This window comes from Serinus canaria, chromosome 15 (genome assembly GCF_022539315.1).
Source record: "Serinus canaria isolate serCan28SL12 chromosome 15, serCan2020, whole genome shotgun sequence".
Lineage (NCBI taxonomy): Eukaryota > Metazoa > Chordata > Aves > Passeriformes > Fringillidae > Serinus > Serinus canaria.
In genome coordinates, this window is record NC_066329.1 from 11,407,783 (window position 1) to 11,424,737 (window position 16,955).

At 43.7% G+C, this 16,955-nt stretch overlaps 1 protein-coding gene across 2 annotated transcripts in view; it reads left to right on the top strand.

The window, feature by feature from the left end:
- The window catches only part of ATP2A2 (ATPase sarcoplasmic/endoplasmic reticulum Ca2+ transporting 2), a 43,058-nt gene extending 30,568 nt beyond the window's left edge, over positions 1 to 12,490 (top strand). Inside the window, exons 10-21 of one of the 2 annotated variants that reach the window (XM_009092458.4) lie at positions 266 to 368; positions 885 to 1,016; positions 1,105 to 1,227; positions 1,443 to 1,661; positions 2,404 to 2,739; positions 2,965 to 3,185; positions 4,176 to 4,378; positions 4,547 to 4,632; positions 5,032 to 5,165; positions 6,151 to 6,268; positions 6,369 to 6,489; positions 11,701 to 12,490. In XM_009092458.4, the coding sequence (XP_009090706.1) occupies positions 266 to 368; positions 885 to 1,016; positions 1,105 to 1,227; positions 1,443 to 1,661; positions 2,404 to 2,739; positions 2,965 to 3,185; positions 4,176 to 4,378; positions 4,547 to 4,632; positions 5,032 to 5,165; positions 6,151 to 6,268; positions 6,369 to 6,489; positions 11,701 to 11,714 (1,810 nt within the window). In that variant the 3' untranslated portion in view covers positions 11,715 to 12,490. Of the gene's footprint in view, positions 1 to 265; positions 369 to 884; positions 1,017 to 1,104; positions 1,228 to 1,442; positions 1,662 to 2,403; positions 2,740 to 2,964; positions 3,186 to 4,175; positions 4,379 to 4,546; positions 4,633 to 5,031; positions 5,166 to 6,150; positions 6,269 to 6,368; positions 8,011 to 11,700 lie in introns of those variants that run through there. The other variant, XM_050980771.1, reaches the window with a different exon arrangement.
- Positions 12,491 to 16,955: the final 4,465 nt, after the last annotated feature.

Here is a 16,955-nt window from a genome sequence, read left to right on the forward strand (position 1 = left end):
CTTCTCCAGGCTGCTGTGACAATGGCACTGCAGCAGGTGAGGTTTTGTCACTCAGGGAGTGATGTCATCAGTGATCGCTCATGATTCTGATCCAAACTTCAGAACTCCCCTTTATCAGTCCTGCTCTTCCCAACAACCACTGTACTTCCAGGTCCATAAATAATGAGCATTGTACTAAATGGAAATGCAGTAAAGAGGATGAAGAAAATGAGATGCTAATGCTAAATAACTAACTTCAGTCTCTTCCTTTTCTTCCTCTGGAAAGGCATAAAGATGACAAACTCATTAAATGTAGCCAGTATGATGGTCTTGTGGAACTTGCAACAATCTGTGCACTCTGCAATGATTCCTCTTTGGATTACAATGAAGTAAGTTCATATCCTGGAACAGAGGAGAGTGTGGGAATGAGGATAAGTGTTCTCATCTGTCTGTGTAATACCTTTCAGTGCTAAATCCCCTTCTAGTCAGGGGGGGAGAGTATTTAGGCCCTCTCAAGTATTAATTCTGAGAATTACTTGTTTGTTGAACACTGAGAACTAAATCCAGCAGCAAGTGTAATCTGTAATTTGGAGATCTCCTGATGCTGCTTTCTGCTTTGCCTTGCTGCCTTATGGTTGCTACCAAGCCTCAAAATGTCTTAAATGCTTAATGATAAACTACTGACATCTCTCTCTGCTGCTCTTGAGAGTAAAGGCTTCAAATTCCTACAAATCGAACTCCTCAAAGCTGCTTTTTTAAAATAGCTTTACTTGTTTCATGAGCCACATGAAATTTTGTAAAGCTTTTTTTTTTCCTCCCCATTGTGACACTTGAGCTTTTGTCTCTGGTAGGTTCCAGGTGAGGTTTAAACTCCTGTGCTTTTGTTTGCTTTGTGTTAACTCAAGGCTAAGGGAGTTTATGAAAAGGTTGGTGAAGCCACGGAGACGGCGCTTACGTGTCTGGTTGAGAAGATGAACGTGTTTGACACAGACCTGAAGGGACTCTCCAGAATCGAACGCGCGAACGCCTGCAACTCGGTGAGCCCTCCTTCGCTGCCATTGCCTGGGCACACAGCTCTCTACTGTGCATCACCTAAATGCAGTTGATGCTTTTTGTTTTAAAAAGGTGATCAAACAACTGATGAAGAAAGAATTCACTCTGGAATTCTCCAGAGACAGGAAGTCCATGTCTGTCTATTGTACTCCGAACAAACCGAGCCGCACGTCCATGAGCAAAATGTTTGTTAAGGTCAGTCCCTGACTGGAGAGAGAGGTGATGGAATGGCTGCAAAAGATTTTAAAAATGAAAAATTTCAGTGTAACTGTAATTTAAAAATTACTTTAACTTAAAAATGACAGTGCAACTACAGCTTGGAGTGGGAGGATGGACTTAGTAATTTAAGCAAATGTTGTCATGGAAAGGGATTTATTAAGCTAAATTACTTCTTTTTTTTGCCTCTGCAGGGTGCTCCTGAAGGTGTGATTGACAGATGTACACATGTCCGTGTTGGAAATGCTAAAATACCTTTGACCTCAGGAATTAAGCAGAAAATAATGTCTGTCATTAGAGAATGGGGAACTGGCAGAGACACATTGCGTTGCTTGGCTCTGGCAACCCATGACAATCCTCCCAAAAAAGAGGAAATGAATCTGGAGGACTCCTCAAATTTCATTAACTATGAGGTAAGATCAGTAGCACTTTTTCCTCTCCCAAACTGGAGAATGGTGGCTTTTTCTGTTTGATTATTCCTCGAGGAAGGCGCATCTGAGAATTTTCTTTCTGGGTATTTTTGATGTCAGACACAAGTTCCCCACTTGTAGGGAGGGAATGTTCAGTCTAAGAAGAGACTTTGTGTTTTAGAAGAAATTCTTGACAGCAGGTTGCTTTTTTTGGCTAAAAGCCCAAGAAGAAATCAGTTAAACAGTCCAAAAATTGCATTGTAGTTTCAGCTTTTACGGTTTTTCAGTTTGGCATTGCTCAACTGCAAGACTTTTTTGGGAATTTGTAATGGAACATACCTCTGTGAGAGTCAGGTTTGCTTCCCTGCCTCTGTGCTGTCAGCTGCAAGGGCTCAGTCCATTATCATCTTAGCTGCTCTGTAATTTTCCAGTGAAATCTGTATCTGGTATTTAGGAGAAAAGTAATAACAGTTGCATGAGTTTTTGGCTTGTCTTCTCTCTGCTCCTGGCACTGATGATAAAAATGAAAGACCCAATGCTTGCAGGTTGAATTTGCAAGGCTGGCAAGTAGAACACGTTTTAACTTCAAATTAGTGCATTTGAAGCAAAATTTGCTAAGGCAGGACAAGGAGTGATCTCAAATATCAGGACACAGGTGTAACATGCAGGGAAAACAATTCTTTCACTGCTGCCAGAGGAGAAATCTGCAGGATCTTGCACTAAAACTCGCTGGATCTTGTTTCAGACCAACCTAACCTTTGTGGGCTGCGTGGGAATGCTGGATCCCCCGAGGATTGAGGTGGCTTCCTCCATAAAGCTGTGCAGACAGGCTGGCATCAGGGTTATTATGATCACTGGTGACAACAAGGGCACGGCTGTGGCCATTTGCCGCCGCATCGGGATCTTTGTGGAGGACGAGGACGTGTCCACCAAAGCCTTCACGGGCAGGGAGTTTGATGAGCTGTCCCTGGCTGCCCAGAGGGATGCCTGTCACCATGCCCGCTGCTTTGCCCGGGTGGAGCCTTCCCACAAATCCAAAATCGTGGAGTTCCTTCAGTCTTTTGATGAGATCACGGCCATGGTAAGTGATGGTTACTTGGTTTGAATGGCAAATGATCTTTAAACCCTAATTAGGCCTTCTCTGAGTAATTCCCCATTCTGGAAAACACTTGTTTCCATGTTTCCCTGCATTTAGTGAGTTTTAAGGATCCAAAACCACACCCAGTGCAAAATTCCTTTCTGGATCTGTATGTTAGTGCCCACCTTATTTACTTGATTCATTTCCAACCCTGAATTCTCATTTTAGACTGGTGATGGTGTCAATGATGCCCCTGCACTGAAGAAAGCAGAAATTGGAATTGCCATGGGTTCTGGTACTGCAGTAGCCAAAACTGCTTCTGAAATGGTTTTAGCAGATGACAATTTCTCCACAATTGTGGCTGCTGTGGAAGAAGGACGTGCAATTTATAACAACATGAAACAGTTCATCCGATACCTGATCTCCTCCAATGTTGGGGAAGTTGTTTGGTAGGTTTAAATTGATTTTTTCTTTGAGCTAGAGTAGTGATGATGGAGTCTTCCAGTATTTCTCACTAAAAGCAGAGGAGGAGGAGGCTCTCCAGGTATTGGATCTCTGTGGAAGTTGCATGTTTCTGGCCTGTCTTTAGTGAAGAATTGTAGCTTGCCACATAAGTTGCACAGTTGTATTTAGAATATTCTAGCTCAGCAGGTAATGCTTTCCAGTTATTTCTATGATTGGAATTATTCTCTAAAGAAGAAAAACCAAAACCTTAATCAAACAGTACGAGATGTGGAATTTCAGATAACATAGTCTCAGGCATAGCTTAGATGTTTGTTTGACCTCAGGTTCCACGAACATGGCTTGTGTTCCTCTGGGAGGAGCAGTGGTGACCCAGCACCACAGAATGCATTGCTGGTGACAAAATGTAAATATTGATCTCCTCACAGTCCTTCCATCAAAGCAGACCTTTCCCAGAGTGGGATAAAGCACAGCAATTGTGTTGCCTTGTTTCTTGTCAGCTTTAAGGCTGCCCTTCATATGGCTCTCGCTGCAGCCCCTATTTCTGTTTTATTTATTCACACAGGCTCGGAGCCATCAAAGTTACAGGCTCAATAAACTTCTGCAGGGAATAGCAGTAATCTAGGGAAATGAAGGTTGGTTATTTGAGCCAAAATGTGTCTTTTAAAAAGTGGTTTGCAAGCCTTTACCCATGTGTATGTAGATATTTAGCTGTACAGACAAGTAGAGTGGAGAAAAAACAACCCTAAAGTCAAAAGTCTTCAATTTTTGAAGTTATCAGAAGAAGGCAATGCTTCAAAGCTTACATGCCAGTGGTTAGTCTTTGCTCTTGGATATGTGTTTAGTTTTCTGATTGTGAATATTCAGCTTGTGATCTTCAGTGGGTAAGAGAGAACAAAAGTGCTGCTGCAGGTTTAGGCTTTAAACGTTCCTGACATGCACAAGAATAAGCTTGTAACTGGTGTGTTTCTTTGTAGTATCTTCTTGACTGCTGCCCTGGGTTTTCCTGAGGCTCTGATCCCTGTTCAGCTGCTGTGGGTAAACCTTGTGACTGATGGTCTGCCTGCCACTGCCCTGGGCTTTAACCCTCCTGACCTCGACATCATGAATAAGCCCCCGCGCAACCCCAAAGAGCCCCTCATCAGTGGGTGGCTCTTCTTCCGTTACCTGGCTATTGGATGTGAGTACTGATGGCTTTTTTTTCCTTAAATAAACTAAGACATGAATTACAACTTATTTTTTTTCAGTACTGGAAGTCTTGAGGCCTTGAGAAGTTTAAGTGTGACGAGTGGGGTCTTGTCTTGCATACAGTTCAGAGTGCTGAGAAAAGCTCTTTGTTTCCTTGCAGGTTACGTTGGTGCTGCCACAGTGGGTGCTGCTGCTTGGTGGTTTATTGCTGCTGATGGTGGTCCAAAAGTTTCCTTTTACCAGCTGGTATTTGCTCAGTTTAATATCTTTGGGGGGAGAGGGGAGGTTGCTGCTGCTTTCATACTTGAAATGACTGTACAAACTCGATATGGTTATGGGAATTTAAATAATTAAACATTTTCAGACTTATCCCTGTAAAACTTGATCATGATTAATTAGTCTTGATAGGAAAGCTCAGAGGTGGGATACCTGAGCTTTTAACAATTTGAAGGACAAATTGTTGTCTTGTCAGTGAAAGCCTAAAGAGGATTTTTCTAAAACAGGCAAAAGTTTGTAAGCACTGGTTTTAGGAGTCAGAGTAGAAACTTCCCTTTCTATAATACTCACTGCTTTTTTCCTGGTTGCCTATTTTACCTTTTAAAATTTAACAAGCTGTGGAAGTGAGTTGTGTCTGTTCTATTCTAGAGCCATTTTCTGCAGTGCAAGGAGGACAATCCAGACTTCTATGGGGTGGACTGTGTGGTGTTTGAGTCCCCGTACCCCATGACAATGGCTCTCTCTGTGCTTGTCACCATAGAGATGTGCAATGCTCTCAACAGGTTCGTATGTCCCCACAGGAAAGCCAAGCCCCTGCATAGCTTATCCAAAATCCTGCTTTTTGTGCAATTTGATCCTTGGTGAACAGCTCAGCTAATGAAGAGTGAGTCACATTTCCCTTCTGAGTTCTGGTAGTGCAAACAAACTGACTCTTAGATAACATTTGAGATCTCTTATCATAAGGTGTATTTTTAAGTCTGCCAATTCATTCTGGTATTTTACTAAGCACAAGCAACTGAAATATTTTCCATTATTTTTAATCTAAGCTTAATCAATCAGATTATCCCTACTATGTTGGTATAAAGTGATATCAAGGAGAACTAAAATAAGAATGCTGAAGATATGGAAAATAGTTTTTCCTGCCCTAAGGGAATGTGGGTTTAGCCAATTAATATTAGATTATAAATGGAAACCACTAAATAGCACAATGTCAAGGGTATTTTTCTTCAAATAGCTTAGAGGTCAGTTAATTTAAAAACAAATAAACTTGAAATACAAGTGCACTGGGGTAGTCCTACATAAAGATACTGCTCTACATCTGCTGCTCTGGATCTCAGCCCCTTCTCCAGCACAGCCTAAATGAAGATGGAATCAAGAGCCAGCATTAAGAAGGTGAAAGTTTTTGGCCCCATGTCAGTCTTTCAGTGACCTCCAGCAGAAGTGGGTGAACCTGGGGCCCTGGTAGACTCAGCTCTCTTAGGCTGCCATGTCCACACTTCCCTTTCCCTCCCATGGAGAGGATTTTGGGGTCATAGTGAGAAGAATAGACTAGGTCAGGACAGAACACTCGAGACTTTGAAGAACAGACCTGAGGCTGATGGTGGCTGCTGTGCTAAGCTGACTTTCAGGCCAGCTGAAGCTGCAGCATCCAAACTGTGTCCTGAGCTGTTTCCTGCCTGGGGTCCCTGTGCTGTGCCAGGCTGCTTTGTGGTTCTCAGAGCTTCCTGTTGGTGTCAGAGTCACACATGAGCTGTGTTTCTGTTGCAGCCTGTCAGAAAACCAGTCCCTGATGAGGATGCCCCCGTGGGAGAACATCTGGCTGGTGGGGGCCATTTGCTTGTCCATGTCCCTCCACTTCCTTATCCTTTATGTGGAACCACTGCCAGTAAGTGCTCATGCCTTACCCCATCCCTCAACTTCCAGACAGAGCAAAACCTTGGCTGGGGCTGGAGGGGGAGCTTGGTAACCCCTGCCTTTTCTTTCAGATTATCTTCCAGATCACACCTCTGAACGTGACGCAGTGGCTGATGGTATTGAAAATCTCCCTCCCTGTCATTCTGCTGGATGAAACACTTAAATATGTGGCCCGTAACTACCTGGAACCTGGTAAAGATGATAGTGTGCGGCCTGCCACCAAACCCTGTGCTCTGTCAGCATGCACCGAAGGAGTTTCCTGGCCGTTTGTGTTCATTACTATGCCCCTGGTTATCTGGCTTTACAGCACAGACACTAACTTTAGTGATATGTTCTGGTCTTGACTGACATGGTGACGAGTTTTACATTCAAAGGAGAAAAAAAAAAAGTTTAACTTAATTTTTTTATTGTTTAGAGCAACTGTCTATTTCTGCTGAATTTTCACATGAACATATTTGCCGGTGATGGAGGTTTCATAATCTAGATTTTGGTTTTTTGCTTTTTCTGACTTCAGTGGGGGCAATATATTCCTCTTTTATACACAGTTAAAGTGTCCATTGACATGTACAGAGAACTAACACTATTTTATGCAAATATTTTTTTGTAGATGAAAAGCATGTACAGTGTTCTGTTCAATAGTCTATTCATCATGTAAAAAAAAGTAAATTTTTTTTGAGCCAGCGGACACTATCAAACTAAATTGGCAGCAGATTTTAGGGAATGAATGTGTGTTGTCTAAAACTAAAAAAGCATGTAACTGTTTGTCTTCTGCATGATCATCCAAACTTAATTTGTCATAAAGTCAGGTTTTGTTCACAAGCAGAACTTTCTGCACTGGGTAGAGAGTCCTGCTCCCTGGGTCAGGATTTCTTCTCGGTCCCCTCTTCCCTCACTCTCGGTTCTTGACTGTCCTTGTTTACACCACTTTCTGTATGAGGTATGCCTGATCTTGCTCGTGCAGAAAATGCCATTCCAGGTGCAGCCTGCTGGGGTTCTTCCATACTCTCCACACACATAGGGTTGTTTTTTTTAAGGATTATTTATTTGTCTATTGTATTTTATTGTAACAGACCTTACTTTGCCAGTGTTGCCCATTATGCAGGGATAGGGAGGGCTACTTCTGTTTCCTTAAATCTAAAGCCTTTTTAACACACACAATCTGTTTCAATTCAAAAGAGGGTTTAAGTTGGGGTTTAATACCTCTTTTACACGTCAGAGCTTTTATTTTTCTTTCTTTTTTTTTCCCCCTTTAAGAACAAAATTTGCAATGAGACCTGAAGAAATAACTTGCACTGCATAGCTAGAAATTGGATTTCCTACACTTAGGGCACTAATGCTCAGTTGTATACATGGAGTTACTCTGCTGGCCTGTTGTTAGCCTGACTTGAAGTAACAAGCTCGTGTGTGTTTTTTGTAAAATCTGTAAATAGCACATGACCAAATTGAACATATTGTATAGAACTATTTTTATTTTAATGTGGCACTAACCACCTTCATTATTACGGTAAATGTTAAAGCATGTTTTCAAATTCAGTCCTGTATCAACAATGTGTAAGTCATTAACAGTCCTAACTGTGGTGTTTTTCTCCAATGCCTTCCAACTTTCATCGACTAAAGTGAGTATTTTTCTCCCATTTCACCCTGCCAGTGGTGACTTGCTGTAAAATAGCATATGCTGTATACATGTTGAAGAATAAATAGTAATTTCCTTCATTCCCATGCTGTGTTTTGTCAAACTCTGCTGTGCTACATTATTATCACCACTTTAGACTCTTGTTTTGTGGTCTGAAGCTCAAATTACTGATTCCAAAGGCAAAGCACTTGCTTTTGGTTTAGTGTATTTTAGGGTCTTGTTTTATAGCACCTGGGAGCCTTAGTGCCCCAAGGTCTTACAGCTTTTGGTCTTAAGTTTGAGATAAAATCAGACAAATCTGTAACTTAAGACCCTGACAGCTGTTACCGTGAATGTTTAGTGTCCAAAACTCTCTGGTACTCGTGGTCAGGTGCTGGTTTACTCCAAAGCTTTTCCCTGCTCTGAAGCAGGGGCTGTCCCTCAGAGCTGAGCACCCTTCCCTGGTCCCTGCAGTGCTCGAAGGGCAGGTGCTGCTCCTGGCAAAACCAGCTCATTATTTGTTATTTGCCATCTGAGAAGGCAAAAGAACAGTCTCAGCTTAACAGGGCAGTCTTTGAAACCTGCCCTGGGGTCACTGTGTCTGTAGAGCAGCAGGTGCTGTTATCTTGTGCTGGCTCAGTCTGCTTTAGAAACCAAATTCAATCAGCTTTGTGATCCCTCTTGGAGGGGAAGGAAAGGATAGTTCCAGGCTATGTTCTCTTGCTGCCAGCTGGAACCCAGCGAGCACACATAATTCTCTAGGTTTAAGCTCTCAAGTGGAGAGGTGCTCCCTCGGAACACAGAGGCTCTATCAGAAATTCCACTGCATTGTGATAATTTGTTTATAGAGACTTTGACTTGAGTTGATGCTGAAGTGGCTTAGAGGAGCTGGCCTGATGATGTAGCAGGTGCGTTGCCAAACTGTGAGCATTCAAATGCCTTTTTTTGGTGTGGAAGAGCCAAACTAAGGTTTTGCATTCTACAAAACCACTGGCCTTCACTGGCCTTTAGCTGTATCAATAACAAATGAGCAGCATGAGACCTGTCCCTGGGGCTCCTTGAAACAAAAAATAATAGTTCCTGTGATGTGGGATTCCTTGAGATCAAAGTGTGTACCAGTGTCTTATTTGCTGGAAACAAATCAGCAGTTTAGTTCTGTGTGCTCCCACTGCTACTGACAGACATTTCCAGGGCAGGAGTGCCACTGAATCCTTGAACACGGGTTCTGCTGAACCTCAGAGCACCATGTGGTGGCCTTTTTAAAGCCACGTGTGTGGCTGCTACCATGAATAATTCTGCTTCTTGTACAATCCTGTTCCTGTCTTTCATCCCAAATAATTTTGCCATACACCCCCTTTTTGTCTCTCTTAAGAAGTTGAAGGGGAAAATGACTGTCAGTAAGTAGAATTCAGAATATTCAGAATTCAGCACCTTCTCTGTTGGATCTGTCAGTGTTGAAGATGAATCTTGCTGCTTGTCATGGATTTCCATAGAGATCTGAGAGCTCATTTGTGCCACTGTCTCAGAGGCACCTGGGGTAGGGCCTTGTGTTCCTTGGACTTTGCCTTCAAAGCTGGATGAGTGGTGGGCAAATGGAGATGTTGGGATCCATCCCTGCAGGCTCCTGAGCTTACAGGACAGTCAGGTTTTACAAGGTGCTCCTACAGAGCCCAAGCAATCTTCATCTGCCCTGTTTTTCCTCTATTTCTCCCAGTCTTGTCCAAGTTTCCCTGCAGAAATGGAGCCATAGGGTTCCCCAGGATCAGCAGCTCAGGTTGGATGGCAGCTGTGCTGTGCTTTCAGCATTCTGTTCTCCAAGTGCTGTAAATCCCACCCCTGGCTGGTTGGGATTGGCCAAATGTTCAGACCTACCTGAGCTTCCCCCTGGGCAGTGAAGCATCCTGCCCTGGAATCACATCCTTGTGGTCCTGGAGCTGGAGTGCTGGGTCTGGGCTTCAGCCCTGGCAGCAGATCAGGCTGGGGGAGGCTGCAGCAGGAGCTGAAGAAGCTGAGGGCTTTTCTGTCATAGAAAGTACAGAACTGCAGTGCAAAGTTTGTAATTTCTGCAGGAAATGTCTGAACTAAAGTGTTTATCCTTAGCTGTATAGATCCTGTCATCTTTCAGCCTCAGTCTTTTCAGCTGGAGAAGCCAGGAAGGGAGGACTTTGCAGGACAGACTCGTTTGTTTGGTCCCAAATGTTTCCTCTCCAACCTCCCCAATGCTGGGGTTGAGGAAGGTAACTCCTGTTGAGCCATGTTAGCCCACAGACAGCAATTCCTTGTTCAAGCAGGACTAACTCAGAATTCCCCAGGCTTGATCTCCCACTCCATTCTTAAAAAATAACTTCATTTTTTTCGTTTCTCTTTGCTCCCATCTCACCAAGCTTTTTCATCTCTGCTGTTTTCTGGATTCCTTGGTGCCCTCACACATCACTGCTTATTCTCTGCTGTGAGAGGGGTGTGTAAGACCAGGATCAATCGTGTGATTGATGCTGCCTTATGCTGGGAACACCAGAAAGGATATTGGCTTGTGCTGGGAACCCACTGGGGTTTGGAATGAGAGCAGCTCCTCCTGAATCCTGTGTTCTGTAGCAAGGAGGATGCTCAGGCAGCTGCAGTCATGCATTGAATTTTTAGCCAGGAGCTTTTGTCTTTGCAGTGCCTTGGGCTCTCTCTGCTTTCACGTGTGAGCAATCCAAAGTGCTGAGCTACACAACGAGCTGCTCCTTCTTGCTGGCATCTGAGCAATAAAAATAGTTCATACTTGGTTTCCCAAAACATTATTGCAAATAAATGAGTACAAAAGAGGCTGCAGAAAAACATTTCTACTGGTCTGTCAAAGTGCTCCGAGGCGGGTGTTGGTAGAGAGGCTGCTGGGGAGGTTCCTGGTACGAAACTCAGTTTTTAATCTGCTGATAGAATGCAGTACAGCAGTGCCAGCCCGACACAGCTCGAGCCCAGAGCTGATGGTACACAGCCCAAGGGGGCTGAATGTGCTGAGATGAAGGGAGGTAAAACCAATAGAGTCGTCTGTCTCTTGCACCTGTCTTGTTTACTTTTTTGCACTTCTAACCATTAACTGTTTCCCTAATCTCTGCTAATTACATCCTTAATTGCATTAATATGCATTTTCAAATCTTAGCAGGAGAGCCCAAATTTTAGTGTTGAAGCAGTGTTTGGAAGAGCTTCCCTGGAGCTGTAGGGACTTAGAGCAGTCTCTCCAGACACAAGGCTGACCTTATGCTGTGTAGGGGTGAAGTACAGCAGGAGCTTTAGGACCTTGTACTCTACCCTTTGCCTACACATTAATCCGTGTAGTTTAATGACTTCTTCAAGGCTTTCCTTCTGCTTCCCAGAACAAGCTGCCTGGCTTGGAAAAGGGACATTGTTAGGTCACTTTGGGGCCAAGCCTGCCCTAATGCCTCGACTGAAAAAACAAGTGCGTAGTATGGAACTTGAAAGTAAAAATTCCAAAGAAGTGAGAATTGTCTGTTGCCACTGGTCAGGCAGAGAAAGGCAAGAGCTAATTAAATGTGTCTTAATTGTTTTTCACTGCAGTCTTGAGTAGGAAGTGCTGGCTCTGCTGATAATCAAGGGAGCTGAGCCTTAATCCAGAGGATTCTGAGATTCAAGAACAAAGTAACCTGAGAGTGTCCCTTCAATGACAGAGCAGCCAGTTACCAAACTTAACATTCTTTCTTCTGTCACTGTTGATCTTAGTCTTGCTTGTATAATGATACTTAGCATTCATCCTTTCATTAACTGATGCCTTTTCTTTCTTTCCTTTTCAGCAATACTGGAGTAATCGCTTCCTAAACAATTTTGCAGAAATGTAAGGTTGTTTTGTTGCGTGCATGTGTTTTTAGCAACACATCTACCAAAACTTCTGCATGTATCGTGTAAAGATTCTTTGCTTTCCCTTAAAAACAAAACTCATTGTGTTCTCTGTGGAAGAAATGTGTGGTACCATTAGGACTTCATGATACAGATGTACAAACGTGCAATATAGCTTACCAAGTTGGAACTCTCTCCAGAGAAGTTGGGTTTCTGTGCTGCATGGAGAAGAGTTTGGTTATCCTTGAACAAGAACTGCGGAGCTGTCAGCTGATTTCCATATTCCTGTATGTAAAATGTCAGTTTATACAATGTACAATATCAGATAATGCATGCCTTGGGGTGTAGACTGATTTCTCTCTGTATTGTATCATCTGAACATCCTACTCCAACAGCTTCTGTACAATGCTCTCCTATTTATAAATCCATGGAAACGATTACAGATGAATGTTAAACCGTAAGCCTCCACTTCATAACGTTGGATTTTTTTATCATCTGTGCAAATCAACCTCTTTTGCACTGTAATGTAACTTATTTAAATCTAAGGCAGTAAGACAGATGTTGGTGCAATACAAAATATCGTGATGCATTTATCTAAAAAGCAACAACGACGTAGCCAGTTCCCACAGCTGCATGTGTGACCTTTAGAAGTTGTAAATAAGATCAATTGTCTATTGACATGCTGACAGTAAAGGAGCATCACACCTAGTTTCATTTGTATCAGGTAAATAAATTTATTCTACAATACGTGCTCGGCGTGTTATTTGATGCACTTTGTTTCCTGCAGGTCCCTGCCTGGGCTCTGCAGCGCGCTCTTATTTTAATGCCAGGATGACACTTTTAGCACCAACACCATTGCAATCTTTCCTCCTAGAACTATGCAGATGCAGCTGCTCCTCGGCAGTATTGACCTCCTCGCTGGTGTGATTTCCTCTGTCCAGGGGCTTGTGTGTGTGTTTAAGGGACACTGTCAAGTACTTTGATCACTCAGTTTTTTTAAAATGCTCCATTGTTTGTAAAATCCCTCTGAGAAACGTAAAATAAACAATTCTTTCCCAACTACATCTTTTTTTTTTTTTTTTTTGACTTTTCTATTTTCCAAATTGCTCCAGCCTAAAGTAGCTCCTGGTCTCTTCCCTTTCTGTAGGCAAAAGGAAGATGAGCCAAACGGGTTTGCTACACTACGAGCATCCTGCTGGGAGTGCTTGGCTCACTCCCTTCCCCAGACCAGGGGCTGCTCTGCCACGAGCTCACAAGGCTGCTGCTGGGCAAGGCTAAAGCACTCCCAGGGTAAGAGCTGGAATTTCCAAGTGTCCTGTAATGCTCTGCTCCAAAGCCCAAACACCAGATTTTGTTTGGAATAAGAGACAACTTAGGAATGTGTTTTACGTTAAATGTAATGCCTGTTAGCCTCCAGCCCCTGATAGCAGCACCCTGCTGGCAAACAGCGTTATCCAAATGAGGTGACACGTCTGAGACCCTTCAAACGCAGCGGTGTGAGGTTTAAAAATACAGGGGTCGAATTCCATGGTCCAGCAGCTCTATAGGATGGTGGAGGGTGAGTTAACGCATCGGGCTGAGCTGCTGGCAGCTGCTTCCTACTATGGTAGTGCTGTGCCCGGCAGGCTGAGCTCTGCTGCTCGCCCCGGGGCTGTCAGAGCCTCCCTTATCTCCCCCGCGGCTCTTCCCGCAGCCGGAATTAGAGCTGGGCCCTGGCACACCCGGCCAGCGCTGTCAGCACCGCCCCTCCCGCTGCAGGACGGCCTCAGCGCCTCCCAGGACACCTGAGCCCGGGGCAGGTGGGGGAAGAGCCCCACGAGCTTCTCTGGCCTTTCACAGCCTCAACCTGCCTGGGAAAAGGTTTCTCAGAGCCCGCTCCAGCCCAGCTGCTCTCCTGCCCTTTTCTCTGCGTGTGGAACTTCTCCCCAGCACTGGTGCCAAAAGGAAAGCTCGGCCCTGATGGGAATTCATCAGTTATTCAGCACAGAGCTGTATTCCTCTGCTGGTGAGCAGCTCCTGAGCCAACTCACACCAACTCACACCTTAAACGTTGCTTTAAATGATCTGCAAGTTGAAGCAGAATGAGTCCCCCAGCTGGAGTTCAGCCATGTGAGGAGAACGTGATGCTCAGTGGGTTGCCAAGGTGCTCAGTGCAAGAATATGTGGTAAGAGATGCTGAAATAAACAGCTTCATCTTCCCCCTCCTCCTCCTCCTCCCTGCAAACCCCCAGCTCTAAAGCACCACATGGATGAGCCCACTGACAGCACAGAGCAAAGAAACCACTCCCAATAGCTCAAGTTATGAGGCATTATGGACATATTACATTAAACTCTAAATACAGAGGGCAGGCAATATCCCTATTTTTACCTTGAGGTGGATTTGAGTATGATTAGAGCCCACATCCACCCCCAGGAGAGTGGGTGAGAAATGAGAGAAGCTCTGAGCACCTGAAGAGGTTTTCTAAAGATCTCATCCCAACAGTTTACCCACATGGAGGTGCAGAGAAGACTTTGGGCATCAATTTATCAGGCTCCAGGATTTACCTCATACCCCAAACCATCACCCTATTTGCCACTCTGCTGTTTTGATGGGATGATAGGTGAGGAAAAGGAATCTGATCTCCAAACTCACAAAGTCCTTGGCCCCTCTGGAAGCTCTTGGAAAGAGAGAGGCTTGTACAGAGTAAACATCCACTGGGGACCCACTCCCACACCCCAGACTTTGCAAAGCAAAGGCCACGCTCAAGCCAGTAAATGAAAACTGAGATTATTCTTTCTATGTTGTTCCATCAAGTGATAGGGACTGGCCAAAGGGCTTTCCTTAATACATAAATTGTTACACTGAAGTTCCCCAGATGAACATTTTACTTTTTCCCTCTTTGCACCAAAATAACTGTATTTTATTATCAATTTCCTTCCCAAACACCTAGTCTTATATACATCCTTGCCTCCTCATGGCCAGCTTCCAAAGGACATTTTAACCAAGACTATTTAGCTTGAGACCATAGGTTTATACTGAGCTTAAGCCCTCCTAAGGTCACTAAATTTAAGACAGATCTGGGTTTTTAAAATATATTTGGTTGTGGTATGTTTGTGTAACTTGAAATAACAATGGCAGACACAGCCTTTGAGATTTCCTTACCACTGAGGTCTAAATGAGGGAATAAGGTTTGCTGAGTCAGAAATCCTGCTTCTGCCCTGCATGGATCAGTTTCCACATCACTGAGCTCCTGAAAAGCAAGAAGGGAAGAATCATCACACAAAGAGGCTTAATGAGGAAGACAGTTACTGAAAAGGGGGGAAAAAAGTCCTAGTTAATCAAGAATTTCTCTGTAATCAGCAGCAGCAGCAAAAGAAGCACCTCAATTCAATAGAGAACACTGATACTGGCCAGCAGTCCTCAGTCCCTCCTTTATTTCTGCTTCACAATTCCTGAATTCCCATGATCCAGAAATCTTCATAATTAGAAACACTGCCACTATTGCAGGTGATATCAGCACATGAGAGGAGTAAATGCATTATTTAAGCAATTTCTAACCACAGCATGAATGTGTGCCACTTTCAGACTCTGGCAAATTCAGCCTTTTAGCCTTAGCCAAGTCTATGTACAGTTTGAAGAAATTCTGTCCCTTTCTCATCTCTTCCTGTCAAAGCAGGAAAGAGTTAAAAGTTAGTGATGGAATATGTGGTTTAAAGTCAAGGATTTCAGGCAAACAGGGGCACTCTGCCCTTACCCAGCACCTCAGACACACCAACACTTCACAGTACAACTGGATGGCAACAGATTTCTTGCCTCATGTCCAAACTGTTCCACTTCCATCACTGATCTAACACAGCCTGAACTTCAGTTCTTGGCTTTTTGATCTTTTCTTCTTGGGTGCAGAGCATGTGACTGAGGCAGGGAATGAGGTCAGCTGCTTATTAAAGGCTAATTGTTACATTCCCTGAACTAAATGCCTGTAACTGCATTGGAGAGTACCAGACCCCTGCAGAACCTGAGATCACATTCTAAACTTAAAGCAGTAATGAAGGCTCATTAATAGGCAAGCAGAATCCCTCTAGAATTCTGAAATGAGGGCCAAATATATCTCTCTATACAATCTCAACATGAATGGCACCTCAGAGTTCCACAGCCACAGTGCAACTCTCAGCAAAGATGACACTCAGCTACGAGGGCCCAACACATCAGGTACTCACCAGGCCTCACCTGCAGACTCTCACAACTTCCCATTTCCAGTAAGGAACCAAGTTCTCAGAAAACCAAAGCTGTGAGGGTACAAATCCCTTTTGACAGCCATCTCTAGGTGTTCTGAGCTGTGCCTGGACTTGTTTGCTCAAGCTGCACCCAAGGACTCAGCTTGAAGTAGTTTTAGTTTTCTGCCTGTTCTAAAAGCAGAGATGATCAGATTATCTACAAACACACTACAGAATTGTGTGTTTCAACAGAACTGTGGCTCTCTTCTATGAAAATACTTCAGAGAAATGTGCAAAGCCAGTGGACTCCACCTGAAATGAATGACCTATTCAAAGGAACCATTAGAAAGAAATGGCTGAAAAATACAGCACATACCTCATATACTCCTCATCAATTATATGTACCCTGTCTTTAGTTTAGTAACACAAACAACTTAATTTTCATTCTCAGCAGAGGTCTGGAATACAATTAGAAAGCAAATGCAGCTACCCAGCTTTCAGCTGCTGAATGCTGAGTGTGAGGAGAAAGCAAAGCTTTTTTATATAAAAATAGATGCTTTTAATATCTTGCACGTTTTCTCTGTTATGAGCCACGTGATGAGCTGAAATCCATTCACTGCATCCCACAGCAACAGCAAAGGGATGAACAGGACAAGGCCTCTCATCTGCCAGGAAATCATTAATGAAATATTTGCTCTCCCTGAGATGTTACACATTTGGTGAATCTGCTCACTGGAAGAGCAGGAGCAGCTCATGCCAACCCAACTGCCATGACAGCTTTGCTTTGCTGCTCTTCCCCTATCACCTTCAGGGAACCATCACTCACTCTGGTATTTTGGAAACTCTAAAGCCCACAGAATTCCAGAGAGAACAGACAAGCAGCTGTTTTCTTTTCTTAAATGGATGAACTATTGGACTCCTGCTCTGTAAGCCATGACACACCAGAACATTTCCAAAACAGACAATAATCTGTCTCTTTTGTTGTGCATTTTTGATACAACATCACAGAGGGATATTT